The sequence below is a fragment of the Scyliorhinus torazame genome, chromosome 29 (genome assembly GCF_047496885.1).
Source record: "Scyliorhinus torazame isolate Kashiwa2021f chromosome 29, sScyTor2.1, whole genome shotgun sequence".
Classification (NCBI taxonomy): domain Eukaryota; kingdom Metazoa; phylum Chordata; class Chondrichthyes; order Carcharhiniformes; family Scyliorhinidae; genus Scyliorhinus; species Scyliorhinus torazame.
The window spans coordinates 22,377,797-22,400,275 of NC_092735.1; the positions used below are offsets into that span (position 1 = coordinate 22,377,797).

The following is a 22,479-nucleotide window of genomic DNA, read 5'->3' on the forward strand; positions in this document are numbered from 1 at the left end:
TTTCACCTAGACTGATGTAAATCCTTGGGAAGCAAACTGCTTTAGGACTTTGCAGCTTTGTGAGATGCTGTAAAAAAAACATAATGCTAATTTTACTTTGTAACATATTTATCTTTGTTCTCACATTGTCCTTACTCCCATGTGTTACAGGGAATCGCTTTCAGGCAACAATCTAATCTCTGGAATGTTGTCGCTGTTTCTGATGTCAGTGTTGCCCTTGAATGGGTTGCAACCTTGCGGTTTAGTCCTTGCTGTTGGTCCTATCTTTTAATGAAGCTTTGGCATCTTTCTAAAAGCTTGACCTTCACTCAGTTTCCCTCTTCCCCCCCCGCCCCCCCCCCCCGATCGCTCACTCGTTTGCTCCACTGTTTTCATCCCTCGTTCACAGTGACATTGAATGTGCGCCTGTTCCTGCTTTTTTTCCCCCTGTTGTCCTTGTTTGCCCTGTTCATTCCACTCTCTCTCTCTCTCTCTCTCCTCTGCGGCAGATGAGCAGTAGGCCGAGCCGCACCTCCACAAGCGTCAACATGGTCTCCGCGGCGTTGAGGGCCCCAGAGCCAGGCCCCAGCAGCACCGTGGCCGACCCCAGCGTCTCGTGGCTGCCCGACACTCCAACGGCGGTGGGGCAGCCGATATTCCTGATGACCACGGCGGCCCAAGGCATCTCTGGCTTCTTCGTGTGGACGGCCCTCCTCATAACGTGCCACCAGGTAAGGGCGGTTACTTTTCTAAGAACTCGTTCGCTCTTCGCTGGGGAGGCCCGCCTTTGTTGTCTATCCTTGATTGCCCTTGAGATGGTAGTGGTGAGTTGCCTTCTTGAAACGTGGTCCACGTGGTGTAGATACACCCACAGCGCTGTTAGAGAGGGAGTTCCAGGACTTTGACCCAGTGACAGTGAAGAAACGGCCAAGTCAGGATGGTGAGTGACTTGGAGGGGAACCTCCAAGTGGTGGGGTTCCCATGTATCTGCTGCCCTTGTCCTTTTTATAGATGGTAGTGGTCATCTGGTTTTGATGGTGCTGCCTAAGGAGCCTTGGTGAGTTCCTGTGGTGCATCTTGTAGATGGTGCTCCGTGTTTGTCGGTGGGGGAGGGAGTGAATGTCTGTGGAAGGGGGAGCAATCAGGCAGGGCTGCTTTGTCCTGGATGGTGCTGAGCTTCTTGAGGGTTGTTGGAGCTGCACCAGGCAAGTGGAGAGTATTACATCACACTCTTGACTTGTGCTTTGTAGGTGCTGGACAGGCTTTGGGGATTCAGGAAGTGAGTTACTCACCCACAGGGTTCCTAGCCTCTAACTTGCTCTTGTAGCCGCAGTATTTATATGGTTAGTCCAGTTCTGGTCAATGGCAACCCCCAGTATTTTGACAGTGGGGGAATTCAGCGATGTGCCATTGTGTTGCCATCCTATGCCACCTGTTGCAATGTTCTGGTTAACCCCACTTCATTCAAGGCAGCGTTCATTTGGATACTTCCCATCCTGTAAAATTTTTCGTTTTCAGATCTTTGCGGTATCGCAAAATGCTCTGCAACTGGGTAGCAGTGGTTGGCACTGCTGCCTCACAGCTCCAGGGTCCCGGGTTCCATTCTGACCTCGGGTGACTGTGTATGTGGAGTTTGCACTTTCTCCCCATGTGTGCGTGGGTTTCCTCCGGCTGCTCCGGTTTCCTCCCACAAACCAAAGATGTGCAGGTTAGGTGGATTGGCCATGCTAAATTGCCCCTTAGTGTCCAAAACATTAGGTGGGATTATAGGGTTACGGGACATGTGGAGCCGAGGGGCTTATGTAGGGTGCTCTTTCCATAACGGAAATTCAAAGGTCATAGAAACATAGATGATAGGAGCAGGAGGAGGCCATTCGGCCCTTCGAGCCTGCTCTGCTATTCATCACGATCATGGCTGATCATCCAACTCAATAGCCTAATCCTGCTTTCTCCCCATAGCCTTTGATCCCATTTCCCCCCCCCCCCTGAACTTCGTCTGAACTCCAGCACAAACAATCCCAACCTAGTCAATCTCTCCTCATGCGTCAGTTCCACCATCCCTGGAATCAGTCTGGTAAACCTTCGCTGCACTCCCTCGAGAGCAAGAACATCCTTCCTCCGAAAAGGAGACCAAAACTGCACACAGTACTCCAAGTGTGGCCTCACCAGCAACACATCCCTGCTTCTGTACTCTCAAACTCTCGCAATGAAGGTCAACAAACCATTTACCGCCTGCTGCACCTACATGCTTACCTTCAGCGACTGGTGCACAAGGACACCCAGGTCCCGCTGCACACTCCCCTCTCCCACTTTACAGCCATTCAGGTAGTAATCTGTCTTCCTGATTTTGCTTCCAAATTGAATAACCTCACACTTATCCAAATTATACTGCATCTGCCATTGATTAGCCCACCCCCACAACCTGTCCAGATCTTTCTGTAGGATCCCTGCATCCTCGTCACAGTTCACCCTCCAACCCAACTTGGTATCATCTGCAAATTTTGAGATGTTACATTTGGTTCCCTCGTCTAAATCATTAATATATATTGTGAATAGCTGGGGTCCCAGACTCAATGGGCTGAATGGCCTCCTTCTGCACTATAAATTCTATGATTCTAACCAATGAGTTACTCCTTCAGTGTAGACCTATAGGACTGTTGCGCAGTCTATTTATTCCCAGGAAGGTTCCTCGTAACCAATATTCTTTTGGTGATGCTAGATGAGGGATAAATTGTTGGCCAGTACACCAGGAAGAAAATTGCCGCCTTTTTCAACCCTCGCTGTGAGATCTCTTCCATTTAGAAGAGGTGGTGGCGCAGTGGTATTGTCACTGGACTAATAATCCAGAGACCCAGGATGATGCAGACCCAATCCCACCACGGCAGATGGTGCAATTTAAACTCAATAAAATATCTGGAATTAAAAGCCTAAGGATGACCATTAAACCATTGTCATAAAAACCCATCTTGTTGAGGGGCTAAATCGCTGGCTTTGAAAGCAGACCAAGGCAGGCCAGCAGCACGGCTCAATTCCTGTACCAGCCTCCCCGAACAGGCGCCGGAATGTGGCGACTAGGGGCTTTTTCACAGTAACTTCATTTGAAGCCTACTTGTGACAATAAGCGATTTTCATTTCATTTCAATGCCCTTTTAGGGAAGGAAATCTGCCATCCTTACCCGGTCAGACCTACAGATCCACAGCAATGTGGCTGACTCTTAATTGCCCCTCTGGAAATGGCCGAGGAAGTTGTATTCAACCGCTATGAAAACACAAAAAAAAATTCCGGGACTGCAGAGGCTCAAGAAGGCAGCTCACCACCACCTTCGGAAGGGCAACTAGGGCTGGGCAATGATAGAATTTATAGTGCAGAAGGAGGCCATTTGGCCCATCGAGTCTGCACCGGACCTTGGAAAGAGCACCCTTCTTAGGCCCACACCGCCACCCTATCCCTGCAACCCAGTAACTCCACCTAATCTTTTTGCACACTAAGGGCAATTGAGCATGACCAATCCACCTAACCTGCACATCTTTGGACTGTGGGAGGAAACCGGAGCACCCGGAGGAAACCCACGCACACACGGGGAAAACGTGCAAACTCCACGCAGACAGTGACCCAAATGGGAATCGAATCTAGGACCATGGAGCTGTGAAGCAACAGTGCTAGCCAATGTGCGAGGGAAGAAATCTGCTGTCCTTACCTGGTCTGGCTACATGTGACCCCAGACCCACCGCAACGTGGTTGACTATTAACTGACCCCTGAAGGGCAATTGGAGATGGGCAAAAAATGCTGTCATAGCCTGCGACGCTCATGTCCCAGGAACGAATAATAATAAAATAAATTATATTAGTGATGCATTCTCAATTACGATGAGACGAGAGTAGAATCAAATTGAGGCTTTATTACTCAGAGATGTGTGGCCTCCTACAGCTGCTGCCGAAATGGCTGCAGTTCGGAGAGCGCACACATTTATACTCCGCCACCTGGGCGGAGCCAGCAGGCAGGGATCTACCCCCCCGTACCTGTAGTACAGGGGCCTTACCGTAATACCCATATACACAATATAATACAACAGTGGTGACTACCACAATTAGTGACTTAGATGACGAGGCAGACAGTAATGTATACAAGCTTGCTGATGATACTGAGCTCGGTGGAAAAGTAAGCTGTGGGGAGGACACAGACGCTGTAAAAAGATATGGACAAGTTGAGTGACTGAGCAACATGATGGCCGATGGAGGATAATGTGGGGAAATGTAAAGTTAATTCACTTTGGATTTAAAAAAAAAAAGCAGAATATGTTTTTAAAAGGGGAGAAACTTGCAAGTGTTGACGTTCAAAGAGACCTGAGTCTGCTTGTGCAAGGAAGGCAGAAGGTTGGCATACAGGTCCACCAAACAATAAGGAAGGCAAGTGGCATGTTGCCCTTTTATTGCGAGGGGATTGGAACACAGAAATAAAGCAGTCTTGCTATAGTTGTACAGGGTGTAGTGATCTTTACATGGGTATGTACAGAAGGGGCTGATGGGACATGGAAAGACCACTAGGGGGCAGCACTGGCGGGTATAAAGGGGGAAGCAAGCAGCCCTCAAGCCTCTTTGGCTGATTAGACCGTGAGGAGAACAAAGGCAGAGATCTAGCTCAGGGCTGCTAGTGTGCTCAGGCCTAGTTGTAGTGTATAGAAAAGTTGCAACCTTTCTACTGGTACAGTTCTTAAAGTAAAAGCTCACGCAGTTATTCAAGTTGTGTTACTCAATAAACTTTATGTAAAACTTCTGGACGACTTCGAGCCTGCTTCCGAAAGCCGTTGCTGTAACTGAGTTGAGTGGCACATGTTACCTGCCACACGGGTAACAAAACACAGGGTTTTGGTGTGACCACATTCGGAACACTTGTGCGCCGTTCTTGTGATAGTCTGCGCCTGCGTGCATTGTAACGTAAAGGTACCCGGCAGAGCAAACGGTTAACGTGGGACTGGAGAGTGGCACCGCCCACTGTGTGATGTATGTAGTCACATGGTCAGAGGGCAGTTCAGAAAGAACTCTGCAAGCAGCTAGCCAGCATGGTGGAATCTACACTATGCAAGACCATACCTGGAACTATGCTTATAAAAGCCTCAAAATCCCGTCAATCAGCCATCACTATTGCAACGTATTACATACATAATATGACGGTTTTGGTCGACAGGTTTAAGAAAGGATTAACTTTCTTTGCAGCCCAGCGAAGGTCACTAAAGTTGGTACCTGGGATGAGGGGGGAGTGTCCTATGAGAGGCTGAGTAAAGTGGGCCTATATTCTCTGGAGTTTTGAGGAACGAGAGGTGGCCCCATTGAAACACCGCGTTTTTGTGCTGTAGGACAGGGTGGATGCTTGAGAGATTGTTTCCGCTGGGCGGGAGCCTGAAACACGGCCGGGGAAGGGGGGGGGGGGGGGGGGGGGGGGGGTGCTGCATGGCACAGTCTCTGGATAAGCAGGCCGATCATTTAGGACTGAGCTGGGGAGAAATCCCTTCACACAAGGGCCGGGATAGACAAATCTTTCGTCTCTCGGGGAATTGAGGGATTCGGGAAAGGGGGGGGGGGGTGGGGGGGGAGTGGGGAGGAGTGGAGTTGAAACTTGAGATCAGCCATGATCGTATTGGATGGCGGAGCAGGCTCGACGGGCCGAATGGTCCACTCCAGCTCCTATCTCGTACGTCAATGCCCTTTAACGTGAAGTTTTGTCATTGCTCTTGGAGCTGCTGTTTAGAAAGTCCAGCAGCAAGGGTGTTACCGGGAATGTGTGGGTATACATTTCAGAAAAGGTGAACAGGCTGAGGGGGGGGGGTGGGGGGGGGGGTGCGCTAATAGAGGTGTTTAAAATAATGATAAAGTTTCGATGGGGTGGATAGAGAGAGAGTTTCCTCTTACGGGAAGAGCCTGACCGGAGGCCGCCAATACAAGATGGCCACCTTTGAAATCCATCCGGGAGGAAGGTCTTTGCCCAGAGAGTGGGGAGGATGTGGGACTGGCTGCAGGATGAAGCGGTTGGAGTGGATAATATCGATGTGTTCAAGAAAAAAAAACTAGGCAAGCATATGAGGGAGAGAGAGAAGGGAGTCGAGGATCAAGCCGATAGATTTGGATGAGGAAAGATGGGAGGAGTCTTGCGTGCAAGGTGAACGGATTAGGGTCTTGTTGGGCCAAATGGCCCTCTTCCGCATTGTATACCCTTGGAATCACAAAATGCATCCGGCGTCCGCAGTGTATTTTCAACTGGGAGAGTTAAGGTGCCCCCTCCCCCCCCCCCCCCTCTCCGTCTCTGCGGCTGAAGGACACGACCACTGCTTTCCTTTCAGAGATTTTGGTTTTCTGTTCTTGACTGACTAGTTCGAGCAACAGCTTCTGCGCTGAAGGGCAGTCCTCGGCAGCCTCTCTCCGTTGCCACGTGACTGCATTCCTGATCAGAGCAAGCTCCAGCGAGCAGCTTCTATCAGCCTGGTGCAGAACGTCATGTTGGAGAACCCCGTGCGCATTTCTCTGTGCAGCAGTGTGGATGAAAACCTTTGGCAGTCGCGTCGAGCGGATTATCTTGTGTGCACTCATACCGGTGCCCATTAGGAAACTCGTAACTCCCCCTCTCTCTCTCTCTCTCTCTCTCTCTCTCTCTCTCTCTCTCTCTCTCTCTCTCTCTCTCTCCTCCCCCTCCCCAACACTCCCGGTGGGGGGAGCACATTTTGCTGGCCGAGAATAATTCGAAACCTTAAGCCAGAAGAGTGTTCCAAATCGTACGTCGCTGTATTCATTTTTATTTTAAACACTGACGCACTATCAATTACGACGAGGCGAGAGTAGAATGTAATCGAGGCTTTATTTACACAGAGATGTGTGGCCTCCTGACGAAATGGCTGCTGTTCGGAGAGCACACACATTTATACTCCACCTACTGGGCGGAGCCAGCAGGCAGGGATCTACCCCCCGTACCTGTAGTACAGGGGCCTTACCGTAAAACCCATATGCATACAGTATAATACATCAGTGGTGACTACCACAAACACTTCCCCTGTGTCGTCCATGGTTCTTTTGCCAGCCAACTTAGCCAGTGATGGGCAACCCGGGCTGGTGATTGTCCGCATGAGTAACCCTCCTTCATCTCGGAGGGGGGTGCGAGATTGAAATCGGGGCTCGTTCACTAACCGTGACGCCATGAATAAGATTAAACACTTTTAACACTTTCAAGATTAAACGCCGAATACGTGCGAATCACTTCAGCCATACCGGCAGGAAAAAAAAAAGTACACGGACGGGAATCAGCGGAAGGTGGCGACCCCGCGCGTGGGCAACGGTCAACAAAATCTCTCGTGGGGGCCGCACTTGGAACCCAGGTGGGCTGCCTGTGGCCCCAGATCGCCCAGTAACCTTAACACTCTGTCCAGTGACCGTTCCGTCACTGGAAACCGCTTCTCCTTATTTATCAAATCGAAACCCTGAACGGCTTAGTGCCGGTCGAATTGTCTCTCTGGCCCAGAGAGAATAACCCCAGTTTCTTCAATCTGTCCATATGAATCGGCGGATGTTTAGGGCACAGACAGAGACCACCCCGCCCCTCGTGTCTGGGCCAGCCGAAAAACGAGCCACCCAGCTCAGTCCCGCTTTCCAGCATTTGGCTGTAGCCCAGAAGATTACGGCACTTGTTTGGGGTGAGCTGTGCTATGCCCCTGCTTCCCCTGCAGTGGAGCTGCGCTTCTGATGACACCTGGTGGGCCACTGATTGATCTTGGCCATGCCCATCCCGTTGATGATACTGCTGGGGTCTGAGGGTTTCCAGAGTGTCGGCTTGGGAGGGCACTCGCATGACCAGCGTCTCTCTGAACATTAAGACGCAGTCAACGGGGTGAATAGCCAGGGGCCAGTAAATCAATGGGATGTATTTGAAACACTTTGAACAGCAATAGCGGTCTAAGCCAGGGCACCCTGATCCTGAGGGGGATCCTGATTCCATGGATCTGCTACCAAGTCACTCAAATGTTACTCCCCCAGCCAGCAAGCCCGACAATTTTGGAGAGTTTTTCAAAGTTTCCTTCCCTTCACGCTCCCCTTCAGCAGCCGTGGTGCCCAGGCCCCTTTTGTAAATACTTGCACGAATTCACGCCGACGTGACTTATGCCTGAGGGGAGGGAGCATTGCAGAAAGGCGGAGCATACTGCGTCCAACCCACTAATGATATTCAAATCCATGCAAACGCTGGTTTTGCAAGGGTCTGCCAGCGCAGGGCGCAAACTTCAATCTTGCCACCAGGGTGTGGCGCGGGACCGGAGCGTGGCGTGGCGCGGGACCGGAGCGTGGCGTGGCGCGGGACCGGAGCGTGGCGTGGCGCGGGACCGGAGCGTGGCGTGGCGCGGGACCGGAGCGTGGCGTGGCGCGGGACCGGAGCCAGCGTGGCGCGGGACCGGAGCCAGCGTGGCGCGGGACCGGAGCCAGCGTGGCGCGGGACCGGAGCCAGCGTGGCGCGGGACCGGAGCCAGCGTGGCGCGGGACCAGAGCCAGCGTGGCGCGGGACTGGAGTGTGGCGCGGGACCGGAGCGTGGCGTGGCGTGGGACCGGAGCGTGGCGTGGCGTGGGACCGGAGCGTGGCGTGGCGTGGGACCGGAGCGTGGCGTGGCGTGGGACCGGAGCGTGGCGTGGGACCGGAGCCAGCGTGGCGTGGGACCCGAGCCAGCACGGCGCGGGACCGGAGCCAGCGTGGCGTGGGACTGGAGTGTGGCGCGGGACCGGAGCGTGGCGTGGCGTGGGACCCGAGCCAGCACGGCGCGGGACCAGAGCCAGCGTGGCGCGGGACTGGAGCGTGGCGCGGGACCGGAGCGTGGCGTGGCGTGGGACCGGAGCCAGCGTGGCGTGGGACCCGAGCCAGCACGGCGCGGGACCGGAGCCAGCGTGGCGCGGGACCGGAGCCAGCGTGGCGCGGAACCGGAGCCAGCACGGCGCGGGACCCGAGCCTTTTAAGTGAGTTGAGAATTTCTGCTTCCATTCCCCTTTCCAGTCAGCGGTTTCCAGACCCCTCCAGCCCTCTGGGTGAGGAAATGAAATCCTCATCTCCCCTCTGTTCCTTCGACCAATTACTTTAAATGTGCCCGGAAAAAGAGCCATGCGGAGTCAAAACATTAACCCCGTTTCTCCCTCCGCAGATGTTGCCGGACCTGTGCCCCCCCCCCCCACAAATCCCAGCACCCTCCTCCATGCCCCAGGCCGCTGGCACTGATCCCTCTGCTGAAGTTTATAGGCCTTTGGCCATCAACTCTATCCGGGCCCCTCATGACTTTGTGCATCTCAGTCAAACCCCCCCTCGGCCTCCTCAGTTGCAAGGAGCACAGCCCCCAGCCTATCCAATCTTCCCTCATGGCTGCCGTTTTCTGTTCCTGGCAACAACCCCGTAGACCTTCTGCTACCGCTAGAACATCGAACATCCAGTGCAGAAGGAGGCCATTCGGCCCATCGAGTCTGCACCGACCCACTTAAGCCCTCACTTCCACCCTATCCCCGTAACGCAATCACCCCTCCTAACCTTTTTGGTCATTAATTTATCATGGCCAATCCACCTAACCTGCACATCTTTGGACTGTGGGAGGAAACCGGAGCACCCGGAGGAAACCCACGCAGACACGGAGAGAACGTGCAGACTCCGCACAGGCAGTGACCCAGCGGGGAATCGAACCTGGGACCCTGGCGCTGTGAAGCCACAGTGGTGTGTGTGTGTGTGCCCCCCGTCCCCACATAACGTGGTTGACTAAGTACTGCTCACCCAACACCTCCTGAACCGTTTCCCGCCGTTGTCAGGTGCTTTGGTACAAGTTGCCTGGCTGAATCACTGCCCCAGTGTGCGGCACGGAGAGGCAGCGAGTGGGGCGCCTTCTTTGGCCCCTACAGCCCATGTAGTGTATGCAGACCCACCCTGCTTTTTCTATAGCAGGTTCATACAACGGCCATTTCGAAGGGGAGTTAAGGTATCAACTGCGCTGTTCCGGGGCCTGCAGCCGGGCTGTTGCGAGGCCTGGGGCCTGCGGCCGGGCTGTCCTGGGGCCTGCGGCCGGGCTGTCCTGGGGCCTGCGGCCGGGCTGTCCTGGGGCCTGCGGCCGGGCTGTCCTGGGGCCTGCGGCCGGGCTGTCCTGGGGCCTGCGGCCGGGCTGTCCTGGGGCCTGCGGCCGGGCTGTCCTGGGGCCTGCGGCCGGGCTGTCCTGGGGCCTGCGGCCGGGCTGTCCTGGGGCCTGCGGCCGGGCTGTCCTGGGGCCTGCGGCCGGGCTGTCCTGGGGCCTGCGGCCGGGCTGTCCTGGGGCCTGCGGCCGGGCTGTCCTGGGGCCTGCGGCCGGGCTGTCCTGGGGCCTGCGGCCGGGCTGTCCTGGGGCCTGCGGCCGGGCTGTCCTGGGGCCTGCGGCCGGGCTGTCCTGGGGCCTGCGGCCGGGCTGTCCTGGGGCCTGCGGCCGGGCTGTCGCGGGGCCTGGGGCCTGCGGCTGGGCTGTCGCGAGGCCTGGGGCCTGCGGCCGGGCTGTCCTGGGGCCTGCGGCCGGGCTGTCGCGGGGCCCGGGGCCTGCGGCCGGGCTGCCGCGGGGCCTGGGGCCTGCGGCCGGGCTGTCCTGGGGCCTGCGGCCGGGCTGTCGCGGGGCCCGGGGCCTGCGGCCGGGCTGTCGTGGGGCCTGCGGCCGGGCTGCCGCGGGGCCTGGGGCCTGGGGCCTGCGGCCGGGCTGTCGCGAGGCCTGGCTTCTCAAGTGGACCAGGCCAGGTAAAGACAGCAGATTTCCTTCCCCAAAGCAAAGAGAATGGATCTTTACTACAACCAGTAGTTTTCAAGATGATTTATCAATTAATTGAATATAAATTCCTCCAGCTGTCATAGTGGAATTGGACCCCTTCCTTCGGGGGCATTAGCCTGAGCGTCTGGATTACTATTGCAGCAACATTACCACGATGCTACCCTTGGTCTCATTTTACCACTTTATTATCCCTCTGCCGCTGTCTGCAATCGTGACTCGGCCTTAATGTGGGGCCTTGAGCCTTGCATGCCACGGTGGAAGAAATAAATATTTAAGCGCTATCTTTAAAAAATGTTGAGAGGTGTGTGGTAGTCTGTATTAGGGGTATTACGGTACCCTGAATAATGCTGTAAGACCATTGGTGTGGGAGGTACCTGAGACTGCTATTTTCATTGGTGAAGCCTGTCTGCTGGTTCCGCCCAGTAAGGCGGAGTATAAGAGCCTGAGTCTCCCCAGCAGCTGCATTCTGTACCTGCACTGCTGGGGGAAACATCCAGTGCAATAAAGCCTTCAATTGTCTCCAATCTCGTCTGTGAGACTGCCAGGCAACCCCGGGGGGCCCCGCTGCTATTTTTGCGGGCAAGCCAAGCACCCCCGCCTCCATCTGCAAAGGGTGCGGCAAAAAAGGCCATTTCGTGGCAGTATGCCAGGCCCGGGTGGTCGCCGCAGTCTCAGGGGGTGAACCGGGATCGCCACCACAACTCTCTCCACGAGCCGCGTGCGGCCAGCGAGCGCCGCCATCTTCCTTCTCCAGGGCCACGTGCGGCCTCCGGGTGGCGCCATCTTGTCCCACGGGGACCACGTGCGACGGATGGGTGCCGCCACCTTGTACACCTCCAGCCATGTGCGACCAGTGGACGCCGCCATCTTGGCTGGACTCTCAGGACCCCGACTCGGATGACCAAACACCGCCCGAGGAAAACATCCAAATTTTGCCACGACTTGCCTCGGTGACCCTGGACCAGTCTCTGCCCCGAACACTCTCGACTGCGACGACGACCGTGCTCATCAATGGGCATAAAACATCCTGCCTGATCGACTCCGGGAGCACAGAGAGCTTCATACACCCCAATACGGTAAGGCGCTGTTCTCTTCCCATCCACCCAGTCAACCAAAAAATCGCCCTGGTCTCCGGGTCTCATTCGGCAGAGATCAAAGGGTTCTGCATAGCGAACCTCACGGTCCAGGGGAGGGAGTTTAAAAATTACCGTCTCTATGTCCTTCCTCACCTCTGCGCTGCCACGCTCCTAGGGTTAGACTTCCAATGTAACCTCCAGAGCTTAACTTTTAAATTTGGCGGAGCTATACCCCCCCTCACTGTCTGCAGCCTCGCGACCCTCAAAGTCGATCCGCCTTCCCTGTTTGCGAACCTCACCCCGGATTGCAAACCCGTCTCCACCAGGACAAGACGGTACAGTGCCCAGAACCGGACCTTCATTAGGTCGGAAGTCCAGCGGTTACTGAAGGAAGGTATCATTGAGGCTAGCAACAGTCCCTGGAGAGCTCAAGTAGTGGTTGTAAAGACCGGGAAGAAGCATTGATTATAGTCAGACCATCAACGGGTATACGCAGCTCGACGCGTACCCTCTCCCCTGCATATCTAATATGGTCAATCAGATTGCACAATACCAGGTCTTTTCCACGGTGGATCTAAAATCCGCCTACCACCAGCTCCCCATCCGCCCTAGCGACCGCAAATACACTGCATTTGAAGCTGATGGGCGGCTCTACCACTTCCTAAGAGTTCCTTTCGGTGTCACAAATGGAGTCTCGGTCTTCCAACGGGAGATGGACCGAATGGTTGACTGGTATGGTTTGCGGGCCACGTTTCCGTACCTCGGTAACGTCACCATCTGCGGCCATGACCAGCAGGACCATGACACCAACCTCCGAAAATTCCTCCATACCGCAAAAATCCTTAACCTAACATTTAACCAGGACAAATGCGTGTTCAGCACCGACCGTCTAGCCATCCTCGGCTACGTAGTGCATGATGGAGTTATAGGCCCAGATCCCGAACGCATGCACCCCCTCATGGAGTTCCCCCTCCCCCACTGCTCCAAGGTGGGATTGTTTTCATATTAGGCCCAGTGGGTCCCCAACTATGCGGACAAGGCCCGCCCACTAATCCAATCCACAGTTTTTCCCCTGTCAGCAGGGGCCCGCCAGGCCTTCAGCCGCATCAAAGCGGACATCGCAAAGGCCATGATGCACGCAATCAACAAATCCCTCCCCTTCCAAGTCAAGAGCGACGCGTCCGACGTAGCCCTGGCGGCCACCATCAACCAAGCGGGCAGACCCGTGGCCGCCTTCTCATGCACCCTCCACGCTTCAGAAATCCGCCATTCCTCAGTTGAAAAGGAGGCCCAGGCCATAGTAGAAGCTGTGCGGCACGAGAGGCATTACCTGGCTGGCAGGAGATTCACTCTCCTCACTGACCAACGGTCGGTTGCTTTCATATTCGATAATACACAGCGGGGCAAGATAAAGAACGATAAGATCTTACGGTGGAGGATCGAGCTCTCCACCTACAACTATGAGATCTTGTATCGTCCCGGGAAGCTAAACGAGCCTCCTGATGCCCTATCCCACGGCCAACTCACAAGTGGACCGCCTCCGGGCCCTCCACGAGTACCTCTGCCACCCGGGGGTCACTCGATTCTTCCATTTCATTAAGACCCGAAACCTGCCCTACTCCATCGAGGAGGTCAGGACCGCTACCAGGAATTGCCAAATCTGCACGGAGTGCAAGCCGCACTTCTACAGGCCAGAGAAAGCGCACCTGATAAAGGCTTCCCGTCCCTTTGAACGTCTCAGTATTGCCTTCAAAGGGCCTCTCCCCTCCACCGATCGCAACACGTACTTCCTGAACGTGATTGACGAGTACTCCCGGTTCCCATTCGCCAATCCCTGCCCCGACATGACCGCAGCCACCGTCGTAAAAGCCCTCCACAGTATCTTCACGCTGTTTGGTTTCTCCGCCTACATACACAGCGATAGGGGGTCCTCCTTTATGAGTGACGAACTGCGTCAATTCCTGCTCAGCAAGGGCATTGCCTCGAGCAGGACGACCAGTTACAACCCCCGGGGAAACGGGCAGGTGGAGAGGGAGAACGGAACGGTCTGGAAGACTACTGCTGGCTCTACGGTCCAGGAATCTCCCAGTCTCCTGCTGGCAGGAAGTCCTCCCGGATGCCCTCCACTCCATCCGATCACTGCTGTGTACCACGACCAACCAAACCCCTCACGAACGTCTCCTTGTCTCCCCTAGGAAGTCCTCCTCCGGGACCTCTCTCCCAACCTGGCTGGCAGCTCCTGGACCCATCCTGCCCCGCCATCATGTGCGGGCGCACAAGTCGGACCCATTGGTTGAGAGGGTCCACCTCCTGCACGCTAACCCTCAATACGCCTATCCCCGACGGCCGACAGGATACGGTCTCCCTACGGGACCTGCCGCTCGCTGGATCCCCACCCACACCTCCACTACCGACCCCATCCTCCCTCCCACCGGCGCACCCCACAACCGCCCCCTTCCCAGGTGGATCGGTCCTTCCACTGGTCCCATCTAGGGGTGATGAAGCTGCTGAAGAAGCCGAAGCCACGGATGCCCGAGCCAGCGCCTGCACCACCACCGAAGCTACGACGATCGCAGAGGACGACCAGGCCTCCCGATCGACTAATTGCTTCACTCTGACTGTAAATAGTTGCGACATGTAATGAGGCAAAACACTGCGAATGTATACCGGGTACCACCATAACCCACACCTCTACCACTGTATAACGCAAGACCACCAGCCCTGCCGGACTCTTTTTTTTTTTTAGCAGGGGGTGAATGTGGTAGTCGGTATTAGGGGTATTATGTTACTCTGAATAATGCTGTAAGACCATTGGTGTGGGAGGTACCTGAGACTGCTATTTCATTGGTGAAGCCTGCCTGCTGGTTCTGCCCAGTAAGGTGGAGTATAAGAGCCTGAGTATCCCCAGCAGCTGCATTCGGTACCTGCGCTGCTGGGGGAAACATCCAGTGCAATAAAGCCTTCAATTGTCTCCAATCTCGTCTCAGGAGTAATTGATCGAGCATCAAGATGTACCCACCCTGCTGAGAATAGACAGCGCAAAGTATTTCTACAGTTCCTCGTGGGCCCCCCACCCAAAGCCAGGTGACGTGGAAAGGCCTAGTCAGCCAGCTCAAGCCTGCCGATTCCCCGCTTGAAGAGAAGCAGAAATCCAGCAAGGTCCTTGGTTTTTGCTTTCCAGAGCGGTGCATGAACAAAACCCGAGCCGGAGAGGCTTTGATTCCCCCGTCGCCCATAATACAATCCATGACCTTCACACTTGACGCTGTCTGTCGTTGCCGTGATAACCACCAGTGGATGGTTGCTGAGCAACGGCGGCCAAACTCTCGACAAGTGGGAGGTCAGCGGCAGCTCCTCTCTCTCTGAGCACAGATAAAACTGAAGCCTGGTGTTATCTTGAGAGTTGCCAACACTTCTTTTCATATTTTTTCTTAGAAAAGATTACCCAATTCATTTTTCTCCAATTAAGGGGCAATTTAGCGTGGCCAATCCACCTACCCTGCACGTCTTTGGGTTGTGGGGGGCGAAACCCACGCAGACACGGGGAGAATGTGCAAACTCCACACGGTCAGTGACCCAGAGCCGGGATCGAACCTGGGACCTCGGCGCCGTGAGGCAGCGGTGCTAACCACTGCGCCACCGTGCTGCCCTTTACATTTTTATTTTAGTAACCAGTAAAACGCACACTGTAGGCGTTGGCCGTGGGAGGGTTTATATATTCAAGCGGTGGAACAGCCAGTGAAACAACTCTGCAAATAGCTCAATTGTACTTGTTGATCATATGTTTAAATCCTTGTTTGTTTTAAACAAAACCCAATCTTATTTTGCCACCGCTGATGTTTTATTTGGGTATGGAGAGGGCATGGGGTATTGCTTCTCCCTCTAGGCTTTGCACTTGTCTGTCACCGTGTTGAGACAGAACTGGTTTGCAGTCTGGGTTGGCCTGGGTGGCTTCATCGTAATTTTAATTGTTGCACCCCCTTTCTCTTCTTTCCCCCCCCCCCCCACCCCCCCCACCACCGAGTCTCTCCCAGGAGGAGGAGCGGGTGGCTGCCATATTGGAGCATGTGCTGGATGCCGTACCTTGTTCGTCAGACCTCCTCTCCCAGGTACAGCGCACAGTCTAGGAAGGTAAATGGTGGCGGACCCGAGTCCAAAAGGTGGCGATCTTTGAAATGTTGGAAGACCCGGGAGTCCAGGGGGCGAGAGGCGCCAATGTTTTGGCCTTTGCCTCCCTGGGAGCCTGGAGACGGTATTATTAGAATGGGGAGTGGTGTGGGTGGGGGGTGGAGCTTGCCTTGAGAGGGACTGTGGAGTGGTTTGTCCGGAGATGCCAGCCGTTCATCAACATCTTTGAGAACAGTTAAGATGTCAGAAGTGGGGGGGGGGGGATAAATTGGGGAGGTTGGGGAGTGGGGGGCAGGATGATGGGGTGTTCGGTATTTGGTTATTTGCAGCCCTGTTGGCTGTTTTGTGATTTATGTTTGATGTGTAAATATATAAATGCCCCAATAAAATATATATATATTTTTTAAAAGGAAGACAAATGGTACATTGCCCTGCAGTGCACGAGGATGTGGGGGTACAGGAGCAAGGGATGTCTTAGTGCATCTGTACTGGGCCTTGGTGAGACCACACCTGGAGCATTGTGTGATCTCCTTGCCTGAGAGAGGATTTGCTTGCCGTAAGAGGGAGTGCAGCGAAGGTTCACCAGACTGAGGTGAAGGTTCACCAGTGCGCCAATATTTGTTCCTTGGCCACTAACCCCCATCAGGCCGATATCCCAGAGCTGATGATGGGAAGCTTGCTGCGTGTGAATTGGCTGCCGTGTTTCTCGTAATCCGATACTTCAAACGCTGCAAATACTTTGGGTTGCCCCAAGGTCGGGAACGGTGCTATAAAAATGCAAGTTCAACCTTGCCTTGCATCTTGCCAGTCGCTCCCTTGTCCTGTCTTCTGTTGCGAGCCCCTCTAATCTCAAAGAGGACTTGCCCTTTGCATTGTGTCTTTTAGTGTTGTGAGAAACCTCTCGAAACACTGGAGGTGGCAGATTCAGAACCATAGAATTCCAACAGTGCAGAAAGAGGCCATTCAGCCCATCGAGTCTGCACCGACCCTCTGAAAGAGCACCCAACTTAGGCCCACTCCCGCACCCTATCCCCGTCACCCCACCTCACCTGCACATCTTTCGACACTAAAGGGCAATTTATCATGACCAATCCACCTGCGCACCTTTGGACTGTGGGAGGAAACCGGAGCACCTGGAGGAAACCCACGCGGATGCGGGGAGAACGTGCAAACTCCACACGGACAGTCACCCGAGGTGGGAATCAAACCTGGGAGCCTGGGGCTGTGAGGCAGCAGTGCTGATCACTGTGCCACCGTGAAAAGACTCCAAGCCAAAGTGAGACCTGCTTATCAAAACCATTGCCAAAGAGGTGGGTTTTGCAGGAAGTGGCGGCAGAAGGTTTCAGGGCCGTAATTCCAGAATGTTGAACATGGATGGGCTGAAGGGTTGACCTGAGGTGACGGGGCGGCTGAAGTCAAAGGAAGGAAGAACTATGGGCGAGGAGGTTTCGAAGGGACAGACATTTTAATCGTGAAGTGCAGCTCCTATGAGTCAGGCAGAGCTTGTTACTGAGCGTCTAGCAACATTGTCACCAGGCCAGTGATCCAGAGCCCCCGGCGAATGCTCTGGGGACGCGAGTTCAAATCCCACCGCAACAACGGGTGGAATTTTAATTCCATTTTGAAATCTGGAATATTAATCTAGCCCGAGTATTGGCGACCATGAAACTATCATCGATTGTTGTGGAAAACATCTGGTTCACAGATGCCCTTTCGGGGAGGAAATCTGCCGTCCTTACCCGGTCTGGCCTACATGTGACTCCAGACCCACAGCAATGTGGTTGACTCTTAACTGACCTCTGAAATTGCCCAGCAGGCCACTCTGTTCGAGGGCAATTGGGGTTGGGCAACAGATTTTAGCCTCACCAGTGACGCCCACATCCCACAAAACAATAAAAGTCCAGCTCCCAGGCTTCTGTTATCCTCTCGGCATATCTTGTGTTGCCTGGTCCACCTTGGTGCAGGCTGGGCCCCGTGGTTCTGCCTCACACCAACCACCCAGGGCTGCAGCTGATGTCAGGCAGGAAAAGCAACCCTCGAGGGTTGTCCTGTAGTCTGCAGCCGTTATTGATCAGTCCTGTAGGCACTGCTGTGAGTGAACATTGGAACATTTGTGTCCAAGAATATTGGAAATTGTGGGAGGGGGAGGAACAGATGGGGGTGCTAAATGCCAGGGTGAATGCGGCTCCCGCAACACTTGAGAAGCACCACACCATCCCAGGAGAGAGCAATCCACTTGATTGGCACCTCTTCCACCCATTAAGCATTCACTCCCTCCACAGTGTGTACCATCTACTAAGGTGTACTGCAGCAACTCCGCGGCTCCTTCAACAGCATCCTCCAAACCTCTGAGTCATACCATTCAGGTAATAGGCAAGGTCAGGAGGCACATTGAAACAATGCCACCTACAAGTTCCCTTCCTTACCAATCCTGATTTGGAACTAATATCGCTATCCCTTCACTGTTGCTAGGTCAGACTCCTAGATCACGCCCTCGCTCTCGCACGCCCTCGCTCTCGCACGCCCTCGCTCTCGCACGCCCTCGCTCTCGCACACCCTCGCTCTCGCACACCCTCGCTCTCGCACACCCTCGCTCTCTCTCGCACACCCTCGCTCTCTCTTGCACACCCTCGCTCTCTCTCTTGCACACCCTCGCTCTCTCTCTCGCACGCCCTCGCTCTCGCACGCCCTCGCTCTCGCACGCCCTCGCTCTCCCACGCCCTCGCTCTCCCACGCCCTCGCCCTCCCACGCCCTCGCTCTCCCACGCCCTCGCTCTCCCACGCCCTCGCTCTCCCACGCCCTCGCCCTCCCACGCCCTCGCCCTCCCACGCCCTCGCCCTCCCACGCCCTCGCCCTCCCACGCCCTCGCCCTCGCCCTCGCACGCCCTCGCACGCCCTCGCCCTCCCACGCCCTCGCCCTCGCCCTCCCTCGCCCTCGCCCTCGCCCTCGCCCGCCCTCGCCCTCGCCCTCCCACGCCCTCCCTCGCCCTCGCCCTCGCCCTCGCCCTCGCCCTCCCACGCCCTCGCCCTCGCCCTCCCACGCCCTCGCCCTCCCACGCCCTCGCCCTCCCACGCCCTCGCCCTCCCACGCCCTCGCCCTCCCACGCCCTCGCCCTCCCACGCCCTCGCCCTCCCACGCCCTCGCCCTCCCACGCCCTCGCCCTCCCACGCCCTCGCCCTCCCACGCCCTCGCCCTCCCACGCCCTCGCCCTCGCCCTCGCCCTCCCACGCCCTCGCCCTCCCACGCCCTCGCCCTCCCACGCCCTCGCTCTCGCAGCCCTCGCTCTCGCACGCTCTCGCAGCCCTCGCTCTCGCACGCTCTCGCAGCCCTCGCTCTCGCCAGCCCTCGCACGCTCTCGCAGCCCTCGCTCTCGCACGCTCTCGCAGCCCTCGCTCTCGCACGCTCTCGCAGCCCTCGCTCTCGCACGCTCTCGCAGCCCTCGCTCTCGCACGCTCTCGCAGCCCTCGCTCTCGCAGCCCTCGCTCTCGCACTCTCTCGCAGCCCTCGCTCTCGCAGCCCTCGCTCTCGCACGCTCTCGCACGCTCTCGCAGCTCTCGCACGTTCTCGCAGCCCTCGCTCTCGCACGCTCTCGCAGCCCTCGCTCTCGCACGCTCTCGCAGCCCTCGCTCTCGCACGCTCTCGCAGCCCTCGCTCTCGCACGCTCTCGCAGCCCTCGCTCTCGCACGCTCTCGCAGCCCTCGCTCTCGCACGCTCTCGCAGCCCTCGCTCTCGCACGCTCTCGCAGCCCTCGCTCTCGCACGCTCTCGCAGCCCTCGCTCTCGCACTCTCTCGCAGCCCTCGCTCTCGCAGCCCTCGCTCTCGCACGCTCTCGCACGCTCTCGCAGCTCTCGCACGTTCTCGCAGCCCTCGCTCTCGCACGCTCTCGCAGCCCTCGCTCTCGCACGCTCTCGCAGCCCTCGCTCTCGCACGCTCTCGCAGCCCTCGCTCTCGCACGCTCTCGCACGCTCTCGCAGCCCTCGCTCTCGCACGCTCTCGCAGCCCTCGCTCTCGCACGCTCTCGCAGCCCTCGCTCTCGCACGCTCTCGCAGCCCTCGCTCTCGCACGCTCTCGCAGCCCTCGCACGCTCTCGCAGCCCTCGCTCTCGCACGCTCTCGCAGCCCTCGCTCTCGCAGCCCTCGCTCTCGCACGCTCTCGCAGCCCTCGCTCTCGCACGCTCTCGCAGCCCTCGCTCTCGCACGCTCTCGCAGCCCTCGCTCTCGCACGCTCTCGCAGCCCTCGCTCTCGCACGCTCTCGCAGCCCTCGCTCTCGCACGCTCTCGCAGCCCTCGCTCTCGCACGCTCTCGCAGCCCTCGCTCTCGCACGCTCTCGCAGCCCTCGCTCTCGCACGCTCTCGCAGCCCTCGCTCTCGCACGCTCTCGCTCTCCACGGCCTCGCTCTCGCAGCCCTCGCTCTCGCACGCTCTCGCTCTCCACGGCCTCGCTCTCGCAGCCCTCGCTCTCCACGGCCTCGCTCTCGCAGCCCTCGCTCTCCACGGCCTCGCTCTCGCAGCCCTCGCTCTCCACGGCCTCGCTCTCGCAGCCCTCGCTCTCCACGGCCTCGCTCTCGCAGCCCTCGCTCTCCACGGCCTCGCTCTCGCAGCCCTCGCTCTCCACGGCCTCGCTCTCGCAGCCCTCGCTCTCCACGGCCTCGCTCTCGCAGCCCTCGCTCTCCACGGCCTCGCTCTCGCAGCCCTCGCTCTCCACGGCCTCGCTCTCGCAGCCCTCGCTCTCCACGGCCTCGCTCTCGCAGCCCTCGCTCTCCACGGCCTCGCTCTCGCAGCCCTCGCTCTCCACGGCCTCGCTCTCGCAGCCCTCGCTCTCCACGGCCTCGCTCTCGCAGCCCTCGCTCTCCACGGCCTCGCTCTCGCAGCCCTCGCTCTCCACGGCCTCGCTCTCGCAGCCCTCGCTCTCCACGGCCTCGCTCTCGCAGCCCTCGCTCTCCACGGCCTCGCTCTCGCAGCCCTCGCTCTCCACGGCCTCGCTCTCGCAGCCCTCGCTCTCCACGGCCTCGCTCTCGCAGCCCTCGCTCTCCACGGCCTCGCTCTCGCAGCCCTCGCTCTCCACGGCCTCGCTCTCGCAGCCCTCGCTCTCCACGGCCTCGCTCTCGCAGCCCTCGCTCTCCACGGCCTCGCTCTCGCAGCCCTCGCTCTCCACGGCCTCGCTCTCGCACTCACACTCTCACAGAGCTGTGGTGTACCTACACCAGCTTCCCTGTAGTGCAGCTCCCCACTACCTTGTTGAGGGCAATTGAGGACGGGCAATAAAGGTCAGCCTACCCACGTTCCACAAAAGTACAAAGAAATGAAATGTTTACTTTCACTTGGGGATGGGAAGACTGCGCTGTGAGGATGAAAGTTGGGCAGCCAATGGTGGGAAGTGTGAACCTAGCATAAGAAATAAATGTCGGAGTGGACCATTCGGCCCATCGAGCCTGTTCCGCCATTCAGTATGATCATGACTGATCTTGGGCCACAGCTCCATTCTCCTTCCTGCTCCCGATTTTGCTTAATTCCCCAAGACACCAAAGATCTATCAGTCCCAGCCTTAAATATATTCAACGGTGGAGCGACCACAGGCCTCTGCGACTGAGGATTCCAAAGTTTCACAAATTCTTAGCGTGAAGAAATTTCTCCTCAACTGAGACCTAAAATGATTGACCCTTTATCCTGAGCTGTGCCCCCAACCCCATGGGGGAGGGGCTTTGGAGGTAGGAACTCATGGCGGAATCTCCTAAATGGCAAATTGGCAACCTCACTACATCAGCAACAAATACACCCGTTACCTCTGCAGCTGCCTCTTATTGAACCTTGGGATTTCTTTCTGGGAATGATGTGGAAATGTGCTACAAGTGAGGAAAGTAAAGCGGGAATTCACATTCCCTCAGCTCGCTATGTCCAAATGTGGAGTTACGACCTTGCAGGTGAAGCGTGCTGCAGGGTACACTATCTTTAACTGACAGCTGCTGTAAGAGATTATCGTGCAAACTTAATTGGGATTGGGGAAGTGTATTAAGGTGGATAGAAAACTGCTGGCAGAAAGGAAACAAAGAGTAGGAATTAATGAGTCCTTTTCAAATTGGCAGGCAGTAACTAGTGGTGTACCACAGGGATCTGTGCTGGGACCCCAGCTATGCACAATATATATTAATGATTTGGACGAGGGAACAAAACGTGACATCTCAAAGTTTGCAGATGATACCAAGTTGGGTGGGAGGGTGAATTGTGACAAGGATGCAGAGATCCTACAGCAAGATCTGGACAGGTTGGGTGTGTGGGCAAACCAATGGCAGAGGCAGTATAATTTGGATAAATGTGAAGTTATTCAATTTGGAAGCAAAAACAGGACGGCAGATTGCTACCTGAATGTTTGTAAATTGGGAGAGGGGAGTGTGCGGCGGGACCTGGGCGTCCTTGTGCACCAGTCGCTGAAGGTAAGCATGCAGGTGCAGCAGGCGGTAAAGAAGGCTAATGGTATGTTGGCCTTCATTGCGAGGGTTTTTGAGTACAGGAACA

General features: G+C 56.4%; 1 protein-coding gene across 1 annotated transcript in view; it reads left to right on the plus strand.

The window, feature by feature from the left end:
* The first annotated feature begins 461 nt into the window (after positions 1-461).
* Positions 462-22,479, plus strand: part of LOC140404132 (transmembrane protein 184B-like) — a 75,394-nt gene continuing 53,376 nt past the window's right edge. The window contains 1 exon segment of the mRNA XM_072492550.1: positions 462-710. Coding sequence (XP_072348651.1) covers positions 489-710 — 222 coding nt within the window. The 5' untranslated portion in view covers positions 462-488.